The 24,950-nt window shown below is 36.7% G+C and overlaps 1 protein-coding gene across 2 annotated transcripts in view; it reads right to left on the bottom strand.

Annotated features, from left to right (window-relative positions):
• LOC114466586 (helicase ARIP4-like) overlaps positions 1 to 17,936 on the bottom strand; it is a 45,456-nt gene extending 27,520 nt beyond the window's left edge. Inside the window, exons 1-2 of one of the 2 annotated variants that reach the window (XM_028452127.1) lie at positions 17,716 to 17,936; positions 1,448 to 1,694 (exon numbers count right to left, since the gene is read on the bottom strand). In XM_028452127.1, coding sequence (XP_028307928.1) covers positions 1,448 to 1,694; positions 17,716 to 17,749 — 281 coding nt within the window. In that variant the 5' untranslated portion in view covers positions 17,750 to 17,936. Of the gene's footprint in view, positions 1 to 1,447; positions 1,695 to 13,783; positions 13,936 to 17,715 lie in introns of those variants that run through there. The other variant, XM_028452128.1, reaches the window with a different exon arrangement.
• Between the last annotated feature and the right edge of the window lie 7,014 nt (positions 17,937 to 24,950).

Below are 24,950 nucleotides of genomic sequence, written 5' to 3'. Positions count from 1 at the left end.
ATCTATCGATTGATGTATTCACTAAATTATGTATTTATTTAGATATAACAACTGATTGAGTATTGAAAATGAAAGCAGAAAAGTTAACATTCTGTTAATTTAAACTGAAGTTGGACTTTATTCAAATAAAATGTGAATATATTTGACATTAAATGTTGTTTACTTGTTTAAGTCCATAATTAATTACTAGATGATTCTCTTTCTAGAAACATCAGGAATCTATAAAAGCTCACCTGTACTGTCCAGTATTCAGGTATTTATTTCACTCACTCTGGTTGAATAATTATTTTGACTAAAAAATAATCATTCCAGATGAAATTGTTCTAAATTAACCAATATCGTCTTTGAATCGAATCGGCAACAACGAAACAACGAATCCTGATTCGACTCGAATCATTGCTAAAATGAATTGTTACACCCTGTTATCCAGATATTTGGTTTATGATATTTCAACACATGGTACAGTATGTAATGTAAGGGAAAGAGCAAATTTGGATTTAATACATTTGGAAAAAACTACTTCAACAGAAGTCAGATAATAGGATTAACTGATAAACTTTTGATGGCATTTGTCACAATAGGCAAGTTATTGTACTTTAAAGAGCAACATAATCTAGTAATTGTGCTGTAATCCCTTAATCTCAAGATTGGTTTATGCTCAACAAGTGAAGAACCAGACGTGTAATTATGACGTAGTTAAAGCAGGTTTGTCATACAGTATATCTTGGTATTCTAAAGTGTATAAAGTAAATTCTCAGGAGAAACCCAATGGTTGGATGCAGTGGTGAACTGGGACAAAATTCATTTTCTATCTATACCAGCTCACTACATGATCAGCGACACCATGTAGACGCTGTTATTAAATCAGTGATTCTCAACATGTGGCTCTTTACGTCTTAATTTTAATTATTGTTCCCCCAAAACCTTAAAAGGGGAAACTTTTGAACCCATTTTTACCTATTTTCCTTTGGCAACTTCGTCCCATTTATGCCCCTTTTCAAAAAGTTCAGACTTTAACTACCTTTTGCCAATAAATATCAATTTTTTTCCATATTTCTTGTCCATTTTTGCAAGTTCTTTTTGACACTAATCAAATTTTTGTCCTTTCTTTCATTTCTTTCATTAACTTTTTCCTGATAAATACCCCCCGTTTCCTTTTTACCCTACATTTTGTTCAACATTTTTGCCCTTTTTCATTATTACTATCTAGCTATCCTTTTCCATTACATACCACCTGGTTCCTCTTTATTTGCCCATTTTTTAGCCACTCTTGACTGCTTTTGGCCCATTTTAGTCACTTTTCACTCTTTTGTCACCATGTCTGCTTCCACACTTTCATCAAAAAAAAAAAAAAAAGGTGGTGGACCGGGATGATGCCGGGTATGACGGATGGCCAGTCCACCCCCTGGTTGGATGTTAAGGTTAGTTAGTGGAGTGATGGAGGTACCGGATGTTGCGCCTCATGTGTGCAGGTTTGGAGCTTCTCTTCTTGGTTTCTGCCATGGTGGTGGAGGAGGGGGAGGGGGTTTGGCTCGCTGGTCTCAGCTGGGTTGAAGACGCCGGCTGTGATGAAGGAAGGTGGGACGGCGTCTCTGCTGAAGAAGAGGAGGACGGGGGAGGGGTGCACTGCCACACAGCCGGGTCCCCACCCTGAGCCTCATTCTCAGAGCTGAAGGGGGCGCTGTGGGACTGGTCTGCAGAGGGAACACAACGACAAGCATGGATTATTATATTGTGTATGTACTGTATAGGTGTTTGTGTGGAGAAAGTCTGTTTAATGGAAAATAAATTAGAAGAAAATGCACAGCAAAGGTCAGTAAAACTACAAGACAAAAACTAATTTTGACTAACGAGGAAAACATTTAGACTGACTAGGAAAAGGAGTCTTATTTTGTCTTCATCTGAGGTTTTGTTTTTTTTGTCAGTTTTTGTAATAATTTTGTGTGTTTTCAGCGTCATTTTGAGTCATTATGTGTATCTGTGTTATTTTTTGTGTTATTGTTGTAATTGTGTGTATTTGTCTGTCATTATCTGCATTTATGTTGTCGTTTTGTGCGTTTTTGGGGTCACTTTCTGTATTTTTGTTGTCGTTTTCTCTATTCACCTGTCATTTTGTCTGTTTAAGTGGTTGTTGTGTTTATCTTTGTTGTCATTTTGGGTATTCTTGGAATTTTCTGTGTTTTTGTGTACATTGTGCATTTTGCTGTCAATTTGTGTGTTTTGGCAGTTGTATTGTGTATTATGTTTTATATTCCTTCCAACTTCTTGAAATACAATTTGCTTTGGGGGCTGCATAAAAATTAGACCAAGGGCCACATGTGGCCCCCGGACCACCAGTTGCCTATGTCAGATTTAGAACAACCAAAAGCAACAAAAATGGTAATTTTCACTAATAAAAACTGCTAAATGATCTAAAAATCAGGCTGAATGTTTCACTCCAATAGAAATCAATGGGGTTTTTACAGACAGTGGGCCGTGTGACATCATCAATCATGTGATTTCCAAAATGGCGGAACACAGATTTTAAAACTGTAAAGTAGTCCCTTTTTAATAGTTAATAAAACAAATATGGAGCAAAATAATGTGTTTAGTTAGACACAGATCTACTAATAAGGACATTTAAAAGGTTTTAGGCCATATTTGTAAAAACAGTGGAGGATCCTTTAAAGAGAAAACATTCCTAATACAGATTTATTTACAACACAGACAAAGCTGCCACATGGTTTGCTTGATTTCATTTGTCAATCTTTATTTTTAGTGTTTTTTTTCTTCTAACTTCAATCTGTCTCTTTTTCTCTTTCACCATTTCATCCTCCTCCTCTTCCTCCTGTGAAACACACTCAACCAGATCTGAGGCTTATGTAAGTGATAAGGTCAGAAATATGGACGTCTCATGAAACGCACGGCAGAACTCAAATACTGACACGCACGCACGCACGCACGCACGCACGCACACACACAGGGACCTCATTTAAAACACCGCGAGAAACACGGGGGACGAGATCCAAACATGACAGCAGGTTTTTATCATAACTTTTGATATTATTATTGTTGCTAAAACTGAAACAAATATGGCTTAGAAATCTGCACCACGGCAGTAAGTGAGCTCATTAAAAACTAGGGATGTCCCAATACAACTTTTTCACTTCCGATATGATACCGATATTGCAGCCTTGTGTACTGGCCGATACCGATCCGATACGATATCAGCACGAATCATACATACTTTTATGACTTATTTTATAGTGTGGAATGTTAGAAAAGACTTAATAAGTGATGTCACTCAAACAGAGAACAATAGTCAGCGACAGTAGTCACTTTATTGGAGTGTGAACCACAGTCACCTATGGATAGAAGTGCTGGAACATTTTATCAAAGAGCTTATATCAGTGATTTTAGATGCAGTCCGATAAAATCCAATATTTGTTTTCTGACCGATATCCAATATCAATATCAGATCGGGGCACATCTATTAAAAACTTTATCTAATTTCTTCAAATAAAACCATGACCTGTCAAATTAATTCCAACACCTACGCTGTTGAGCGTAGCCCCCACCCCCTCCCCCGCTACGATTTTGATCCCCTGTTGCTGTGATGTTTCCCGCTACGCTGCGTTCCAACCAGCAGAGAGGAACATTGTGCCAACTTGCTTGTTGTCGATGTAAACTGCCATTAGTGAAGAGGCTGGTCACTCAAACATTATTGACCGATGGGGAAGCTCCGCCCACCGTGGAACGTTTGTGTCAAAATGATTAAATCAAAGAAAAAAAGTTTTCAAGTGCAATTTCTTGAGGCTCATGTTTTATTTTTATGAATGAATCATAAAGACAAAAATGTACGAACCATAATATGGACCAAATACAACAAAGATGACTTCAATCAAAAAATACATTTTCAATCAAAGAAAAAAAAGTGTTCAAATGCATTTTAACACTTTTTTTTCTTCGATTGAAAATATTTGTTTCTGATTGACGTAAAAAAAAAAAAATTCTTTTTGACTGAATATTAGAGGCACAAATCTACACAGATCTATAGATGTTTACCACTTTTCTTTCTCATCCCATACTAAAACGTTATATAACAGTTCCTAAAATACACAGAGCTTCAATATTCCCACAAGATATACACACAACAACACACACACACACACACACACACACACACACACACACACACACACACACACACACACAACAACACCACTCTGGGAATGAACGATGGCCAAGAGAAGGAAGAGAAGGGAGAGAGAAATGAAAGAGAGGTCATGATTCACAGAAAACAAGATCAACATCAGCGTGAGAAAAGGGTCAATACAAGCACTGAGAAGTACGCACACACACACGCACACAAAGAAATACATTTAGAACACTAACGCTGGAATTCTTGTTGTCATGCATGAGTAAAAATATTGATACTCACATGAGTTGGATTTAAGATTAATTAAGAAAAAAAATCAGGACATTTATTATAGTCACAGTTGTTGTTTTTGGTTCTTTCCTAACAAAGTGTATATGCTTGAAAATAAATAAATAAATATATATATATATAGAAAATGTTACATAGATTGTATAATCTGTGGTTTGTAGGAAGAAAAATTACAAATTAAAAACTTGCAAGACATTAAACATTAAAAGATGTAATGTCCTGTATGGATTTGGAAAAAATGAGATACACAGTTCGCGGATCTGAAAACAAATGTTATAAATTATGACTCCCTTTTCTGGATTACTTTGAGAGACCTACAACTACAGCATCTGAGTAGCCCCCCCCATTTTATTTATTTATTTTTATTTATTTATTTATTGTTTGTTGTTGTTTTGTTTAATGTGTATGGGGTAAAATGAAAGAAAATGTAAAGCTTGACATATTTTCATTGTACAGCGCACACTGTTTAATAAAAAGACCCTTCTGCATCTTAATGTATACAATTTGAAATAAATCTAACCAGCAATGCATGTTTTTTTAACCTAGGAGTCACCTGAAATATTCAGTAATAATTACTGATTAAAAATATATTTTTAATTTTATTTCACCGTATTCATTTATTTATTTTGCACAATTAAAAAAACAACAAACTATCACAGAAATAGATGCTTTCCCCCCAAATGAAAACACCACACACAATCTCAAACAACTGTATTCTATACTTTTACTTTCACCTTCAGGTGAATCATGTTACTTTGTCCACTGATACTGGCTTAACTCTGTATTTGATACACACAGGATAACAAATATGATTTCTGGGGTCACCAGAAATGTGTGATATAAAAATGGGGTCATGACCTAAAAAAAGTTTGGAACCACCGCCCTAATATGTAATAAAATACACAAGCTAACTGCCTTATGACCCATCAGATTACACAACACACTTAAACAAAATAAGTTATATAACGAATTGTGAAACTGAAAGAAAGAAAAAACAATCTCTTAAATCTCACTGAACAAATACAAGCTCACACGTCTCAATGCTGGGCTAATATAGATCAAATAACATGAAATGGGCAGAAATCCAATTTAAACAGTTTGTCAGACGGATGGCAATGGTTTAAGAAGCATCATTAAAAACCTCCACGTGTCATTCATCACCTACAGAAGAAGCTGCTGGCAAAAGGTTTACATTCCCTACGTTCATCTATCATGACGGCAGACCTCACAACACAACGCAACGCAACGCAACACAACACAACGCAACGCAACGCAACACAACGCAACACAACACAACACAACACAACGCAACGCAACGCAACGCAACGCAACACAACGCAACACAACACAACACAACACAACGCAACGCAACACAACACAACACAACACAACACAACACAACACAACACAACACAACGCAACACATCACAACGCAACACAACACAACGCAACACATCACAACACAACACTGGCACTTATCAGATTTATCAGCTAAAAATCAAACATCCCCCATTCAAAATAAAAGCATCTCTTCTAGTCTTTTTTTCTTACACTTGGAAATAGGGCTCTTGTTTTGAAGTTAACAGGAAGTTTATTCTGTAGCACAATGGAGGGTCTCCGAAAATTTCCAAAATGTCGGCATAAAATGCGTCTATGTGAGTTTTATGGATCAAATGAGCACATGTTGATATTCTACTTGGTCACTTTCTCACTTCAAATGTTTTAAGAACTTTCAAAGTAAAGGTGGAGAATCAACAGAGATATTTAGCCTCAGGTTTTTAACGCTGTAGGTTTAAAATGCATCTTAGGAAACTTGGAAGTATACTTCAGGTTTCAACTGTCGTTATTTTTGTTCAACTTTTATGTGAAAAATGTGGCACACTCTAAACCACTACTACAACAATAAACCTGCCTTAAATGTGTAATTATTGTCAGCTATTGTGGTTTTGTCAAATACTGACTTTGAACCATAGACATCTGTGTCTTTCCACGTCATGAGTAAAGGTGTTACTACAGGTGAGAACTTGTTCTCAACTAATAAATTGACACTGAGAAAGTGTGTAATAAGGTGTTTGTACGTCATGCGCTGCATCATCAGGAGTCATCGCCACAGAACAAACCATTTTCCTTAAGCCGATAATCTGTTTGGTGTGACACTCCCAGTACATCCAAAAGCACAAGCCATAGAGAGAACACCTTCTACTGTGAAACTGTATCTACATTTACTGTATGTTGAATGTTTACACACGTCCTCTATGTACATGTATCAGTGCCATTAAGAACCTGTGATTAAAGATGAGCCATGTGTGAAAACAGACCTCAGGATGTGTCTTTATCACTTGTGTTTGTGTTTCTAAGAGGCAGGAAAAACCTTTGAGTCACTGTATGAATACAAATCCATATTTTGGCATTTTTATATTCTTGGCTCTGCAAAAACCTGACAAGCCGTAATAACGATAAGAACAACGTTTCTGCAGCTCCTTGTGAGTACGAACAATTAAATTGTCAGTGCAGCAGATGGGTGAGTGTCTTCTACCTAATCTCAAAGACCAGCAGATTGAGTGGAGAAAAGCTGTGTTTTTTTTATACTGCCTTGTTAACAAAGAAAGAATGTCAACAAACCTTCCTAAACCTAAATGAGTTTCAATCAAAAAAGCAGCAATTTTCCCCAACATGGAATATACTGTATATCTTCTCTCAAAAAGATTCAATAACTCAAAGTCTTTCAATTTGCAACTTGCCGCTTCACACAAGCACAACCTGATGAACTGGTAGTGAGATAACTTTACATACTGAAAAGTCAGAACATTAGAAAAAAAACACTCTTTTTAAAAGTGGAAATTATCAGTCATAAAACCTGTCAACCCCCAGCCAATTTTTATCCAAAAATCACATATCCATAACAAATAACATTTTTCAAAGCTTCTACATGACCTGCATGGTTACAGTTGATGTGAAATTTTGGAAATATATGATACTGAGTGACATTAATCATATTTCAAATACAGAAATCTGTAGTGCACCTAAAAAAAAGTAGAGATTTACATCAAATATAAAGCCAATTCTCATTATTGAAGGCTATAAAAGCAGAAATATTTGAACTAATGTATGGATATTAACTGAAGCAATTTTGGTGATAATAATAAACAATAGGCCATAGATACACATTTTTGTAAAAAAAAAAAAAAAAAGAGGCACATTTTGCCACAACTGTGCCAAATTTGTCCACAAGTTTGGGAACAAGTGTGTAACTGTAATATGTCAGTCAAACTGATTCAAATCATTATTAGTCTTATATTTGATGATAATCAGAATGCTTGATACAAATCAATTACATACAACACTATGGGAGTGGGCTTTAGCCCTGGCCAATCAGAGCTGTGTGCTCATTGGATGGATTTGTCGACTGAAAAATGCCCGGATGTTAGTAATGGCGGTATTTGTCTGACGACACAATATGGATTTATCAAAATATGGAGTCTTATGCAAATTGGAGCAACTTTTGATAAGAAACCACAAAGGTTAGACACCATTTGTCACATACAGTATAACATGGGGGGACATGAACGGAAGAACTGTTACATTTACTAAGAGTAACCATTAAGCTGTTACACTTTCTCTATAGTTATAGTCGAGATGTTTATCAAGCCAAGTTTTCTATATGAAGGAGTAAATGTGTGTTTGTGAACTGTTAATTGTGGATGAACACAAATGTTAGACAAAGTAATAAAGGCTATAAAATAAAAACTGAAGGTTAAAGTGGATGTTTTTACATTACGCATAATTATACCTTTTTATTAATGTCAGAAGTTGACGTTATGTGGACAGTCTCTCTGTGTCGCACCCTTTCACCCTGTCTGCTCTTTACGTAGACATATTACACTTTATGACAAAGATCTGCTGCTACGTCACATGATTCAACACGACCCAAAGGACACAGACTGATTATACAACACAAGACAGGGAATTCCAGGAAATGGAAGAATACACATTACTGTAACAGATTTTTACCAGTAAACCATTAACAACGATTCCTCCCTAAAGGCGTCAGAACAGAACAAATCAATGTTTTTTCCCTCTTGTCTAAGAACTGTAAATACTCTTTAATACTTATTCAACAATTGAGTTAGTTATTCAACACGGTTTGAAATGTAATCAATATTATCAGGACAATGTCACCTATTGCAGATGTTTCTTTTAAAAAAAATCTAGAAATCTGCTCCTGTTTCCACTCATAAATGTTGGTTCTTTAACTCTTTGGTAAAGAGGAAGTCTGGTTATAAAAATACGGAAGTGAGACAAAAGAAAGGAAGAAATAATTCACATGAATTAATAGCAAATAAGAAATACTCAACTAGGGCTGGGCAATATATCGAGATTCAAGATATATCGAGTTTTGTGTTTTGGCGATACAGAAAATGACAATATCACCTTTATTGAGTTTTTTTAATATGGCTTATTTTGTATTTAAATACTCGTTTTAGGAGTTGCTGCTTTTGCTATTTCTCAGAATAGCATGAGAAGCAAAGTTCGATGATTTCTGAGTGCGTTCTAACCCAGATCGACCACTTAACAAGCCACACTACACAACTCACTCACACGTGCTGTCCCTTAGAGGAGAAAAAGCCAAAAGTGGAACGTATTGTGCAGCTGTTCTAGAAAAAATATTGAGAGATGAGTTTTGTTCCATATCGCCCACCCTACACTCAACACATGATTATTGTTTAAAAACAGATTGTCATAGGGGGTACTAGTATTAATGCTAGGCTAATGCTAAGCTAATGTTAATGCTAAGCTAATGCTATGTTGATGCTAGGCTAATGCTATGTTGATGTAATGCTAGGCTAATGGTAAGCTAATGTTAATGCTAAGCTAATGCTATGTTGATGCTAGGCTAATGCTATGTTGATGTAATGCTAGGCTAATGCTAAGCTAATGTTAATGCTAGGCTAATGCTATATTGATGTAATGCTAGGCTAATGCTATGTTGATGCTAATGCTAGGCTATGTTGATGCTAATGCTAGACTAATGCTAGCTAATATTAATGCTAGGCTAATGCTTTGTTGATGCTAATGCTAGGCTAATGCTATGTTGATGGTAATGCTAGGCTAATGCTATGTTGATGCTATTGCTAGGCCAAAGGTTAGGCTAATGCTATGTTGATGCTAATGCTAGGCTAATGTTATGTTAATGTTAATGCTAGGCTAATGCTATGTTGATGCTAATGCTAGACTAATGTTATGTTAATGCTAGGCTAATGCTATGTTGATGTAATGCTAGGCTAATCTAATGCTATGTTGATGCTAATGCTATGTTAATGCTAATGCTAATCTTAAATAATGCTAGCTAATGCTAAGTTAATGTTATGTTAATGTTAGGCTAATGCAAATGTTAATGCTAGCTAATGCTAATGCTAGCACATACTAATGTCAATGTTAGGCTAATGTTAATGCTAACTAATGTTAATGATAGGCTAATGCTAGCTAAGGCTAACGGTAATGCTAGGCTAATGCTAATGCCGTGTTCAATGACGCAGGACAGCACCTACATCCTCACTTGTATTTCCTTCAGGAAATGCAAATATTCTAGGTATATATTATTCCTCAACAAATTCAGAAACATTTTTACTGTAGGCCTACATTGTACAAGATTACATTATTATGCTTTTTAAGTATACAGGAGTAGGGGGTACATGGGTTCAGGTTAAATATCTGAAGGGGTACAGGACTGTGAAAAGTTTGGGAACCACTGTATTAGACAAAGAAAATGTTGAGGAAAACATTTTGTATGATATTTCATTCTCTCTCTCTTCCTTTCTTGTCTGTAACAACATCTCTTGTGTCTTTATTTACCTTCCCTGACCTTATAGTGAATTAAGGACTGTCTGTATCTCTGCCACGTGTACCTTTAGCCAAGTAGTTGGTTACCTAACTACCCTTAACTGGTACTTTCATTTATCATTGTATCTTTCATTCTTATTGGACTTATCACAGTGTCACAGTTGCATCGGATTAAAGGATGACAGCTGACACTTATGACAACTTAAAAAGGACATTACGTTCTTTAGTAACGAGTTAAAGAGGCTTTGCCACGTCAATGAATCACATTTGTGTTTTGGCCTCAAACCAAGGAAGGGATAAATGATTATGAGCGCTCAGTAGAAATGTTAGTAACGTCTGTCATAGAAGAAATTGGCATTTCAACTTAAGCATGTGTGAAAATTTGCAGTCAAAGGTCATGGTAACCAAACTTGTCCCTTGGTCTGTTTTGGTCATTGAGTTTTAACTGTTCAGAAAAAGAAGATTAAAAACTAAATGAGACGAAATTAAGACTTAAATTCAAGGCATTTTTCTTTATGTGGGTCAATACGGGAATGGTTCTCAACCTTTTCAGCCTCGCAACCCTTCAAAATAAAGGTTCCAGAGAGCGGGGACCCCCACTATAGCTGAAGGTGGTTGAACACAGACATGAACATTGAAGAACAGTCATGTGGAGACAGGGCCATCTATAAGGGGGAATAAAGGGGAGAGATTTTTGGGATCCATCCATAAAGTCAGTAAAATGATGGTCTATTGTTCTATGAATCTGTGATAACCACATTTATTTATTCATCTGAATAATATCCAGGAACTTTACTAATATTTGGTCCATAGTACAGTATATAGTCATCTTAAAGATGGAAATCTTTGGTTTAATCACAAATAAAATGGGTTAAAAGTGTTAAAATTGTGGAAAGAGTGGTGAAATAGGATTTTAAAACCACAGAAAAAACAGACAGAAAAAGTGGCAAAAAGGGTTTCAAGTGTTAATATTGGTTCACCTCGTTTATCGTCCAAACCACATTCATGACAAATCATGAATGTGGTTGAATTGGCTAAAAAAGCATGAAAAGAGGTTAAAAGTGACAATAATGGGTAAACAATAGGTGAGAAAGTGGTGGAAAGGGTTTATAAGTGCCCAAAATGTCTTTAAAGTGGAAGAAATGTGTATTGAAATGTGATTAAGAAGTGTCAGAAGTGACAAAAAAAGTGGTAAACAGTGGCAACAAGTTGCTACACATAACAACGCTATTAACTTCTTCGATGACGCACACACACACACACACACACACACACACACTGAGTCGCATTTCAAGCATTAAGTGGTCACCTATCAGACGGCTGAGGCTGGTCGGCTTATGTAACTGCTGCCTCTGGCTCTTACACAACCAGCATGTTCACAAGAACCCCACGTCCTGTACGCGCACGCGCACACGCACACACACGCGCACACGCACACAAAGATGCATCACGTCACAAAAACCCAGAACTGAAACACAAATACAGTACACTGTAAAGTGAACAAGAGAGGTCACACGCACACACACACACACACACACAGAGTGATGAGAGCGTCTGTGTTTAAACAGATTCATGTGATTATTTAACTTTTCATAAATGCTACTTAAATTTCCACAACAGAGAAAAGCCTCCAAAAACTCCTGAGTGGGTGGAACTAAAAGACTGACACAGGAGGAGAGAGCGACTGCAACATGAGTAGATACATTTTTTGGGGAACAAAAGAACAACAATTTATTCAAGGAAATGACTTTTTCGTCATCTGGCAAATTCATAACTGAACCATTGTTTGTTCAGTTTGACCACATTCATAAAACAAGAAGTTAAAAGCTCATAATCTGTCAACTTGAACTGAACAATAATAATTGTTTACTCGGACATTTGTCAAATGATGGTTTCATCATGTACAATACTCTATTTATAGTATGTACAAAGCCAGTGTTACTGTATCTGTGACTAAAACATATCGACCAATAGCTTGGTCAGAACATTTATACGTGTCTCATAAACAACACCTGACGAATGGAATAAAAAAAACACTTCATGTTCACAGCGTTCTTGGAAGGCAGAGATGACGTCATACCATAATATAACATTACTCTACACACTTAATGAGTATATAACGTCTACTACAGGGGTGTCAAACTCATTTTAGTTTCACGGGCCAAATATGAACCAGTTTGAGATTAAGTGAGCCACAGATTTTAGGCAAGAAAAAGAGAAAGAAATTCAACATTAATGTGTCCTGGTTTGAACTTCCACAAATAAATGATATACAAATGATAAAGTATGTGAGTACATTAGTCCCTACAGGAGCTTCACTTAAATTTACCTGATTTTGGGAATTTGGGGAAATTTTGTGGAATAATTTGAAGAAAATTTACAATAATTAGTCATACTATATGGGGACATTAAACAATGTCCCCATATAGTATACATCCTGGTATTTCTCACATACTCAATCTTTCCATACTATCTAATGTGAACGCACTACAGTACAGAATTAGTATGAGTAGTATGAGTAGTATGAGTAGTATTAGTAGTATGAGTAGTATTAGTAGTATTAGTAGTATGAGTAGTATTAGTAGTATGAGTAGTATTAGTAGTATGAGTAGTATGAGTAGTATTAGTAGTATGAGTAGTATTAGTAGTATGAGTAGTATTAGTAGTATGAGTAGTATTAGTAGTATTAGTAGTATGAGTAGTATTAGTAGTATGAGTAGTATTAGTAGTATTAGTAGTATTAGTAGTATGAGTAGTATTAGTAGTATGAGTAGTATTAGTAGTATGAGTAGTATTGGTAGTATGAGTAGTATTGGTAGTATGAGTAGTATTAGTAGTATGAGTAGTATTAGTAGTATGAGTAGTATTGGTAGTATGAGTAGTATTGGTAGTATGAGTAGTATTAGTAGTATGAGTAGTATTAGTAGTATGAGTAGTATTAGTAGTATGAGTAGTATTAGTAGTATGAGTAGTATTAGTAGTATGAGTAGTATTAGTAGTATGAGTAGTATTAGTAGTATGAGTAGTATGAGTAGTATTAGTAGTATGAGTAGTATGAGTAGTATTAGTAGTAAGTGATTTCAAACACAGCCACTGTCTTTAGTTCACAGGAATCTTTGATAAAACTGTCATTTTAGTGAGAACGATGCAAAACTTTCCAGTTTGACGTCAAGTTTTATTTTCTAAAAGTGCAAAGCGTCGAAAAAACTCAACGCAGTTTATTATTAAAGTTATGCAATTGGCCTTGACAGAGAAAAAAAATTATGTAAAACCAATCCATTGTACATTTTGAAAGCTCACAACACACACACGCACGCACGCACGCACGCACGCACGCACGCACGCACGCACGCACGCACGCACGCACGCACGCACGCACGCACGCACGCACGCACGCACGCACGCACGCACGCACGCACGCACGCACACACACACACACACACACACACACACACACACACACACACACACACACACACACACACACACACACACACACACACACACACTACTTACATAATAAAGTCAGACCCTGAATTCGCTGAATGAGTTATTAAGGCTGCTTTATTAGAGCAGGGCAGGTGAGTTATGAAACCTGCTGGCAGCGTACGTGTGTGTGTGTGTGTGTGTGTGTGTGTGTGTGTGTGTGTGTGTGTGTGCGTGTGTCAGAGAGGCGGTGCAGAGCAACATGACACTGGAGAGAATTTGTCAGTCAGATTGGTAGAAAGAAGGAGAAGCAGTGATGGGGGGGGGGGGGAGGTAAGGTAGAACAGGCTGTTTGTAGGCCAGTGTGTCACTGCTGAGGAGGAGGAGGATAGATAGACACACACACACACACACACACACACACACACTTGATGTTGCTACCCATTATCGCTGTGTACCGGTCACATTACCCTATTACATAAACCCTCCTTGGCAGCATTTAGGACAGCGTGTTCCTTTGATAGAACAACCTTCATGACACGTCTTATGAGACTAACACAGACGGATTCATCTGCATCATCATTTCATGAGTTCAACAACTCTAACATACCGTGACCATATTTTGATTTCCAGTAAAGAGGACACACGTGCTGACCTCTTCATACTCAAAGTTGTCTTGAATCTACCTTGTAACGGCAGAATACGATATAGTAGATAAATAAGTTGTTATTGTCAATAAGGTTTAAACATTAATTTATCTTTTTATAACAAAGACTTGAAAAAATGACTGATGTCAATCACCTTTATTATGCATTATTACATTCTGTCTTTGAAAAACCTTATGTAAACCTTCTTAAAATATCTCAATCAAAGCTTAGACAACATTAAATAATCATTAAATATACACTTCAATAAATAACTGAACGTTTCCATCTCATGGTCCCATGCTGACTTTATTCTGTCTGTTGCCATGGAGACGGGAGGTGATGAGAGTCTAGACCAGATGATAGAAACTTAACTTCCTATATTCTAAGTTTCTCCCAGTGGTAACTTGGTTTTCTAATCCTTCTCTGAACCTCCATGGAGGTTTGATCATCCAGAAAGATCTTCATCATGATATGTAGTCATTAAATCCAGCAGTAATCCACTTTAGTCTCTTTTCCTCGTGTGTGACATCTTAAATGAGTCTATCATGTATGAATACTGGCTGTAAAGAGGAACTCATTAGCTTTTAGAAACTTCTAGAATTCCTCCAATAGAGCAAATATTAGCAGAGTTACAGTCATTTAAATTAATGTGTTCCCCCAGATGCGTTCAGGGTCCCTGGGAAACCTGGATATTTTGTAAAATCTGGCTGGACGGTGAAAAGAGGACATGTTGGAGTAAATCCAGACATATTTCTTGGCCTTGAATGAAACGACAGCCAATCAAGTGCTTTAAAAACCCTGGGAGAGTCAAGGAAAGTCATGGTGGTACAACTTAGTGGAAAAAAAGCATTATAAATAGGCCAGCACTGATCTTATCATTCAGAAGTAATACTGGCCACAAAACTAAGATCACAGGAGAATCTGATACAAAGAAACAATGTAACACCATGTTTTCTAGGAACGCCGTGTTGCAACACGATATAAAACGACTGCTCTCTGCTCGGCACACGCTCTCCTCACATAATGTTCAGTATTTAAACACCACCCTCTCTGTAATGTAATGCTATACAGCACTGCAGCTATTTAATGACAGTGGAAAGCAGCGAGGGATGGGGTTAAACGAGGTGAACCTGACAGGAAGGAGGAAGAAAGTTATGTTTGGGGCTAAAATCTGCACTTTAAGGAGTCACTCAGTGGTTAAGAGTAAAGAAAGAAAGAAAACAAAGCCACTCCGCGAGCTCAAGAAAGAAAGAAAGAAAGAAAGAAAGAAAGAAAGAAAGAAAGAAAGAAAGAAAGAAAGATCAAAGACCTTCAAATCCAAACAAAGAAAATGATCATGGAAATGGGAATGAGAGCCATGTGGTTGATCCAGCAAAGCCCAAATCCTGAAAAGTTACAAAAGCATCCAGACGACACACACACGCACACGCAGACGCACACACGCACGCTCCCGGGGTTTGGCCCGATCCGGCTGGCCTGAAAAGGACAGGTTGTTCCTGCCTGACGTGCCGCACCAATTACAACGGAACAGCGTGTGCCGCTCAGCATACAGGAAAAAAAAAACGTTATAACTCGATGGGATAGTTATTAGAGACAAGCTCCTTCCTGTTTTACTGTAACGCTGTGGATTCATTGCTTTTTATTTTACCAATATGTGGTTTTAACATTGGACAGCCTGTACTACCAGGGGGAGTGTGTGCACACACACACACACACACACACACACACACACACAAAAGATTTGAGGAGGAACAGTGTGTTCTTTCAGTCTTCATTACTAAACTCAACAAAGTGTCTCGTTTTCACATCATGGAAAACCCCAGGTAACCTTTAGATGAAATGAACAGCAGAGAAAGACACAATAATAGCACAAATCTGACGAACTGATCAACAATAGCTGTCTGTGCTTTTGTAACCATGTGTAACTAAAACCGTAACACCCATTATCTACTATGATGGTGTCGCGTAACATATTTGATGTTTGCTGTACAAAAATATAAAAAAAACTGCATCTAAAAATTAAAAAAAAAAAGGCAAAAATATAGAAATAATGACCTAAACTAAAAAGATTGAAGTGTTTATCATCATGTGTACAGTACAAAAACTAACTGTTTCCCTGGACAATTAAATTCTTACTTCGCTGCCAACACTGGATACCACAAAGATTAAAAACAAAGTAAAGTATAATAAGGGTAATACAGTATATATGTACATACTGTAACTGTAGCACCAACCTGTTTATTTATCATTTATTACTGTACATTCTGCTTTTTTTTGTATCTTCTCTATATTTTGTATTGGTTTGCTGTTTTTCTTTTACCTGACAGAGCCTTCCTTCCCAAGCCCTTAAAGTCTATCTAATCTAATCTTCAGTATATGTAGGGTTAAAACATGCACTGAAAAAAGGCTAAAATACACAAACTAACATCATTTTTTTTATGCCATTAGTTTCCTCTACGTTTGGTAGGAGGGGCTGAGCTCTGATGAATAACTTCAATGTTCATTTTAGCCTTGAATCAGATATTTTCAAAGGAACATAAAACAAAATACTTAAACAACCAAATGTATTGAGGGTTTTAAGTGTTAAAAAATGATTTGTTGTTGGATTTTTCTCATCAAAAGCTGATTTTAAGGTGAAAATGCTTTTTCCCCTTGTTCATTATTCATTATTCTTTTATCCAGACAGGCCTCAGACTGCGGTGGCGGCGCCAGCACATTACTACCCCCCTAACCCACTGTTCTGCTGAACCATATGTTTTCAAGCATGGCCTCATCCAACCTGGCTCCACCAATCCAGTGCAGGCATTGCTTTAGGTAACCGTAGAAACAGCCAATGGGAGGCTACAGAGCGTTAGACACACCGGCTATGGGACAGAGGATAGATGGGAAAATGAAGCAAAGCTACACTAACACAGTAAAATATATAAATAATATAAGCTAAATGCATGTGTGTGCAAAGTAAAAAAAAAAATTAAAAAAAAAAAACAGGATTTGGTTTTTGCATGTTTATAAAGATAAACAATATAGATCCAGTGTTACACAACAGCGTTAAGTAACTTTACAAGTGCGGCAAACACTAGATGGACATAATGGGGATGTTTGAAATGAAAGACTAATGCATGCAAATGGGTTTTAGCTTTAAATCTTCATTTTTTTCCTTTTGCATCATCCATTATCTCATACAAACATCACAAAAAAGCATCGGAAAAGATTTCCACAATTTCCAAATTCAGCCTAATTTCTGAACAGCTGATCTGAACAAACCATGCAGTGGATTTATTTCCCATTTCCTGACAAAACCGTTACTTTTCAAAGGTTTTCAGACTCGCCCCCATAATCCACTGGTGGAGGAGATGGATCCACACACACACATACCTGTAAATGACTCAGATTCATCCAAGAGCAGCATGGTTATGGTTATAGAGTCAAAGAGAAGATCTGGTCTCCTCTGCTTCCTGTTCGCCTCTCACAAGCACTTCCTCTTTAAGGTAAAACAAAAAAAAGAAGTAGAGAAGAGATGGATCTTTTCCTCCTGTCTAACACTGGGTTTATTCTCCTGCCTCAGTGACTGAATGTGTCTCTGCTCAATAACACTGTGAATGTGAAGCAGAGGCAGCTGAAAACTTACATAACCCTTTACACTGGAGCTGGGGCCCTGCTGAGGGGGGTCTCCTACATACGCATGGCCCTCCACCAAAACCACTCCTCTATTACGTACTCCCTGATACACAGAGATCCACACACTCATGTGGTTTTTTGGTCAATTTAGACATTTATTGTGGAAAAAAGAAAAGAAACAGTTTAACAATAAGGCACAAATTAATCGAAGGTACAACCCCACGACAGGGTAAAAGGGTTTGTCTGAAAAAGATGCTTTTATAATAGGGTGACCATACATCTGAATTTACCCAGACATGTCCTCTTTAAATGACCATGTGGAGGCAGACATGGTAACAGGTGGTCAAAAATGGTCCAAAAGTTGCAAAAAAAGAGTGAAAAGTGACTAAAATGGGCCAAAAGCAGTCAAGAGTGGCCAAAAAATGACAAATAAAGAGGAATTGAGTGGTATGTAATGGCAAAGGGTAGCTTAAATGGGTAAAATGTGGCAAACAATAGTGAAACAGGGAAAAAATGTGGAAGAAAAAGAGACAAAATGTAAGTAACAAAGAAAACAAGTTGTATTTATTGGGCAAAAGGACGCTTATTGGAATGAAAAGTGGAACAAAAAACTAAAGGAAGGGCAAAAATTGGTTAAAATTGTCAAAAAGAACTTGCAAAAATGGACAAAAAATAAGGAATAGGGGATATTTATTGGCAAACGGTAGTTAAAGTCTGAAAAACGTTTTAAAAATTGGCAAAAAGGAAAAAGGTAAAAAGGGGTTAAAAAGTTTCTGGGGGAATAATAATTAAAATTAAGACTAAATGTTGAGCATCACTGACTTCATAACAGCTTCTACATGGTGTAGTGGGATGATCTTTTTCAATTTCTTTTAATTTTTAGGAGATGTTTCTCATTGTTTCAATGATTGAGAGATTTTAAGATTTACATGAAATTTTTCGAGGACAGATTGTTATAATGCGTAAAAAGGCGATTGACTTCTCTTTGTCACAAAGAGCAAAATGAATTTTTAAACCCTCTGGACAATAACAACTTATGTATCTACTATTTTGTCGTTACAAGGTGAATTGAAGAAAACGTTGAGTACTGTGAGGATGACCAGATCTGTGTCAAAGGTCTCAGAGACCGTGACCTACATATGAATTTAAAAAGCCTCACATGACCTACAACACATGAGGTATGACTGTTTAGTGAATACTGAAGTTTTACACTTATTATGATTGACAAACAGGAAACATCTGTTAAAAATCATAATAGTAGCAACACACAGCCACACAAATCCTTATCCAAATCCCCATATGAATACAATTCATTCTACATGAACCATCTACACAAGACATGGGCAACTGACGGCCCGGGGGCCACATGTGGCCCTCAGTCTAGTTTTTCAAGGCCCCTCAAAGCAAATCCTGAAAAATAGTATTTCAAGATGTTGAAAGGAACATAAAGCCCAACATAATACACAAAATATCAGCGAAATGCACAAAGTACACAATACATTTAAAAAATACGCAAAATGACTGATAAAACCTAACATGACAGACAGACAAAAAAACCACTTTAACTAAATGAGTAAAAAAACACACAAAATAGCTCTAAAAACATACAAACTGTCAACAAAATGTAACTAAATGACAGGAAAATACAAAAAAACAAAAATACAGAACGTCAGACCAAGTATGCAAAAATTGATAACATAAATGCACAAAATGACTCATAAAACATACTGTAACAAGACAAGGACAGACACAACAGACACCACTTAAAAAAACAAAATGACTACAAAAACACACAAAACAACAACACATTACAGAATAACTCTAAAAACATACAAACTGTCAACAAAATGGAACTAATTGACAGGAAAATACAGAAAACAACAACAAAAATACAGAAAGGGAAACCAAAATTGCACAAATCGACAACTAAAATGTAGAAAATGACAGAAAAACAAACAAAATTACAACAAAAACACACAAAATGACTAAAAACTTAAAACCTTTTCCCCTCCATATGTTAACGCTCTGATTGGTCTTTACTCTAAATAAATATTGATCATGTGATTAAATCCAATCGCATTTTTGTGGCCCCTGCTGTGATAGAGTTGCTCATCCTTGACCTAAACATTACAAATCACTCAAACTATTGTCCCATCTGAAATCACTCAAAAGAACATAAACACTGTCATGTTCATTTGCTTTTTACTTATTTATATAACTTTCATCCTTATTACTCAAGAGTTCATGGTGCTAAAATCATAAAGTCTGATGCTAATATGAATACTTGGTATTTCTATCAGTTTTTGGCAAATACCAGAATGAAAATGAGAGAAAGCTCAGAAATTCATCAGATTTGATTAAAACTCCAAGGATGGTTTTTTGAACAAGGACAACTTCAGTGTCTATTTCATAACAGCTTATGAAACCTGTGAGCTGAGACTAAAGACACTGCACTGCACCACATGTAGGTCAGTATGATCAAATCCCCCACTGCACCACCCACAAGTACACATTATTTTATAAAAGCCAAAAGAGAGATATTAGAATATTAAACGACTGATTAAAAGCAAATAAGTGACGTATTCAGAGAATGTGTAGAAAGAGAGTTAATAGTAAAATAAATGTTAAATACTCACCCATGATCATGTCCCATTATGGATGTGAACATATAACTCCTTCAGTGTTAGTTACCGTGTGTGTGTGTGTGTGTGTGTGTGTGTGTGTGAGGCACTTCACTTCCACCCTCATCTCACAGCTTTACTAACCCAGGAACAGCAGAGGCCGTCAGGACAATTACAAAACAATGAGTCGTTGAAAGAAGCCTCTGTCTGTCTTACGTAGGAACCCCCCCCCCCCCACACCCCCATCAGCGCTGCATATTTCTGCAACCTCCCCCCACACACTCTATCTCCTCCCCTCGCTCTCTCTCTCTCTCTCTCTTTTTCTCTCTACCAGTCAACTGACACAGGAGTGTGATGTCATGAAGCCACGCCTCCTCTGTGGAAGCTGCTTTAGGTAACAGGTCAAGATGTGTATTATAGCTGGTTTAACTGTATAGTGTACCTGTAGGGAACGTGTATATAACGTTAAATATGATGAGCACACGTAATCTGCTGACTTTACTCTATTTCTGTCACTCTGACAACAACAATACAGTTTTTCTAATGACGGGAGAATTCAATGCAAATACGCTTTGAAGTCCTAATGAATCGTCTCTGACCAAAAAACTGCATCAGGTTGTGACAGTTTACAAAATCCTGGACTTTTCCCATTATTCTCAAACAGCAGAACGAGGCCTTTATCAGTGAGAACTTTGAGGAGGTTTCACTGCGTGAAGAACTTCTACAGCTTGCGATGCAGGAGATGGATGATATTCTGGGTCAGGATGACCTTACTGTGGATAAACCACATGCCAGAAGAGCGACAGGGAGCCATTGCTACTCTGTTACCAAAGGTACGACTGGGACTGATGGAAAAAAGTGACATCATGTGGTAAAAACAAACCCTGAGTCCCACCTCTTGGTCCTTCATACCCTTCAAGTCATGTCTAGACCTTTGTTACTCTGCAATGAGCCTGGGATCATCAACACCATCTTGCTGATGGTTGGATGTTCTAAGACTATAGAGGCCTTTGACTACAGCACTAACAGCTGGATCACAGTCTGGAGCAGGGGTGGCCCTCAAGGGCCACCATCCAGCATGTTTTAGATGTTTCCCTCTTCCAACACACCTGATTGAAATGGCCAGGATCGTTATCAGGCTTCTGCAGCGCTTGATGATGAGTTCATCATTTGAATCAGGTGTGTTGGAAGAAGGAAACATCTAAAACATGTTGGATAGGGGCCCTTAAGGACCAGGATTGGCCACCCCTGGTCTGGAGGATCCCATGACTCACTCAGGCTTCCACAGCACTGTCTTCATTGGTGGATACGTCTACCTTGTGGGTGGTGCTTTAAGATGGTTGGTCACCTCTAGCAGAGTGTGGAGGTTTCACCTAGTCACACACACTTGGCAGGAGATGTCACCATGGCATGAGTCATGGACCTTCACAAGTGTTAGCGTGCTAAAGGGAGGCTGTAGGGACGATGACACCTCACTCAGAAGTGCTGAACGCTACATCAACCAGTGGACGTTCATTGCATGAATGAATGAAGAGAGGAGCAACACCAGCTGCACCACACTGAACAACATGATTTACATATGTGGAGGATGGAGTAACTATGGAGACCTGAACACTGCTGAGTATTACAACCCAGACACCAACCAGTGGACACTGATCGCTCCCATGGGAACACCTCGGTATGGACCTGGGGTCGATGGCTACGAACAGCTGAGGTCTGCTGAGGCTTACGACCCAGTGACCAACACCTGGTACGATGTCCCTGAAATGGTCCAAAGTCACAGAGACTTTGACATTGCAGTGAAGAACAAGTAGATCTTCGTTGACTCTTGTAGCACAGGAAAAAGAGTTGTCGGTGCAATAACTCCACCACAAACACTAGGTCTGTGGTATTTTCTGGCATGATTATTATTTTATTAGGCATATATCTCCTAATAAGGACATTTCAAAGGTTTTAGGCCACGTTTGTAAAAACAGTGGAGGATCCCTTTAAGATACAAACCACTGGAAGCCGCCATGTTCAGTCGCTGATTCAGGTGTAGTGTTTACATTCACTGGCTACCACCTGATTTCTCAGATTTTCACTAATGCAACGTGATGAAGTCACTACAGGTGTTTGAGGTCAGTATCTACTCACCGATCCATGACAGAAACACTTTTGGCAAAGAAAAAAATGTTTGAGGTCATTTTCAATGTTTTGCTTTGATCTGTATTTTGTCTCGACTGAAGCAACGAAATGGAAAAACTTCCTGAAACTTTGGAAATCTTTTACCAACATTAGATATTAGTGTATAAACTATAATAAAGGGACAGCTTTTTGTCCTTAAACAGGATTAGGAAAGTGATTATATGACTGCCAAAGGTATACGGTTTGTGATAATTAGGAATGTGCCATATTTTATTGTTGATTTAACGTCAAAAACATGCTCACCAGTAAGAATTTATCATTAACGATATAAACGATAAATTAGCCATGAATTCATTTATGGTCAGATTTAACCCTTGCATGGAAGGATGAAAGCTAAACATGTCACATGTTGTGTAAATTAAATATTAACATAAATAATAATCTCACTATTCATATCCGTCCAAATTTGTGAAACGCAATGTTTTTTAATTATATTTCACAGACAAAGCTGGTCCCATTAGACTAATGTAACTATTGAGATTATTACACCTAAATATACTGAGTGAATAAAGCTTGATCTGGTTTAATTATAGTTATTTATTAACCATAACTTTATGTAACTCATTATCAGATAAAACACAGTAAAAACACTGATGGAGTTATTTGTGCTTTTCATGTGCTTTTTTTTTAGAAAATAATTTTATTTCAAATGAGGAAATGAATGAATTATTTACTGTAACACTAATAGAGTGACTCACATGCACAAATATATTCCATAAACTATCAGCTCATGAACTCTTTGAGTTATTGTAGTCTTTTTAAATGTGTCTAATGTTGATGTATTCACACTTATTTGTGTGTGTAAAGAACCTGTTTACACCAAGTTGTGATTTTTTTATTATTATTTTATATTTATAGTTTTTAATTATTGTGATTTTTATCGTTGTCATGATAAATACCAGAAATTATCGGGTTTTTTTTTTTTTTTTGTCAATATCGCCCATCCCTAGTGTTAATGTTCTGACCATTTAAAATATGTGCATTGGGTTCCACTACAGGCACTTACAATTACAGTAGTTTGAAGATTATGTAAAAAATAAAAAGCATTTTTCTTCTACATGCATTATGTACGTTTTATTTCTTTCTTTGTTAGTGTTCATCTGACAAAGCAATTTCCCTCTGAGTACTTATGATTGTGATGATTAGAAAAGAGTGGATCGCTTTAGGACAGCGTGGATTTCATGAAGGAAAAATGACCAAAGTGTCTCCTCACACTGTAGCACCACACATTAGAAATAAAACAATTGTAAATGTTTGCAATTGCCTCATATATGAAGTTTAAATGACGCTTAACTGCTGAAAATATTTACACAGATGATGCAAGAGGAATTAAATCAGATAAAAATACAAAACAATTTGAGCATTTTTGTTTTTCACATGCATTATAAAAAAAGTCTTTGGAAACATTTAGGACAGCGTGTAGATCATGAAGGAAAAATGACTTATTTTAAGTAGCACAGGAAAACTGTCTCACACTGTAGCAACACACATCAGAAGTAAAACAAAAACAATTGTAATATTAAGTTTAAATGATTCTTTAAATGCTAAAACTATTCACACAAAAGGAATGAAATCAGATAGAAAATTAAAAAGTAAAGTAGGTGTGAACTAAGTCAGGATTAGATTAAAGCTGGAGTGCCATAGTTACGGCGACATTCTACATCACATCCGGCCCGTGGTTGATATGATATTTATACGTTAAATTAATATTTAGTGTATAACTTTATTTTCCGTGCCAAAAACTGTAGACACAATTAAAAAACTACTTTGTGACACGGCAAGGTAAAATATGAAATTAAGCTTTGGCATGAAATTTGAGGGTCTTCCATTAATATTATCTAACTTTCTATTTGTGGAGCTCACATCCTTGAAATGTGTAAAAATATAATAATATAATATAATTTTAAATATATTTCTGTCCCCAATCTAAATTTGTTCCAGTACCAAATTAAGATAACCAGGCTAAATATGAGCCAATTCTATCGTTGTTTATCGTGTCCACCAAGCCAGTGAAAAAAAGAAAACAAACACCAATAATAACAGAAAATATGCATTATTTTGTTGTTTTCCTGAAAGATCATTTATCATGTTAATTGTGTAAATGTGTAAATTGTTCCTGATTAGGATTTATTATCCAGAGCAAAATATATCATTTATACCAGCAAAAAAACCCCCAAATGCTAT

This window comes from Gouania willdenowi, chromosome 7 (genome assembly GCF_900634775.1).
Source record: "Gouania willdenowi chromosome 7, fGouWil2.1, whole genome shotgun sequence".
NCBI classification, from domain to species: Eukaryota; Metazoa; Chordata; class Actinopteri; order Blenniiformes; family Gobiesocidae; genus Gouania; species Gouania willdenowi.
Note: the sequence above shows the minus strand (reverse complement) of the source record. Positions and strands in the feature narration are given on the sequence as shown.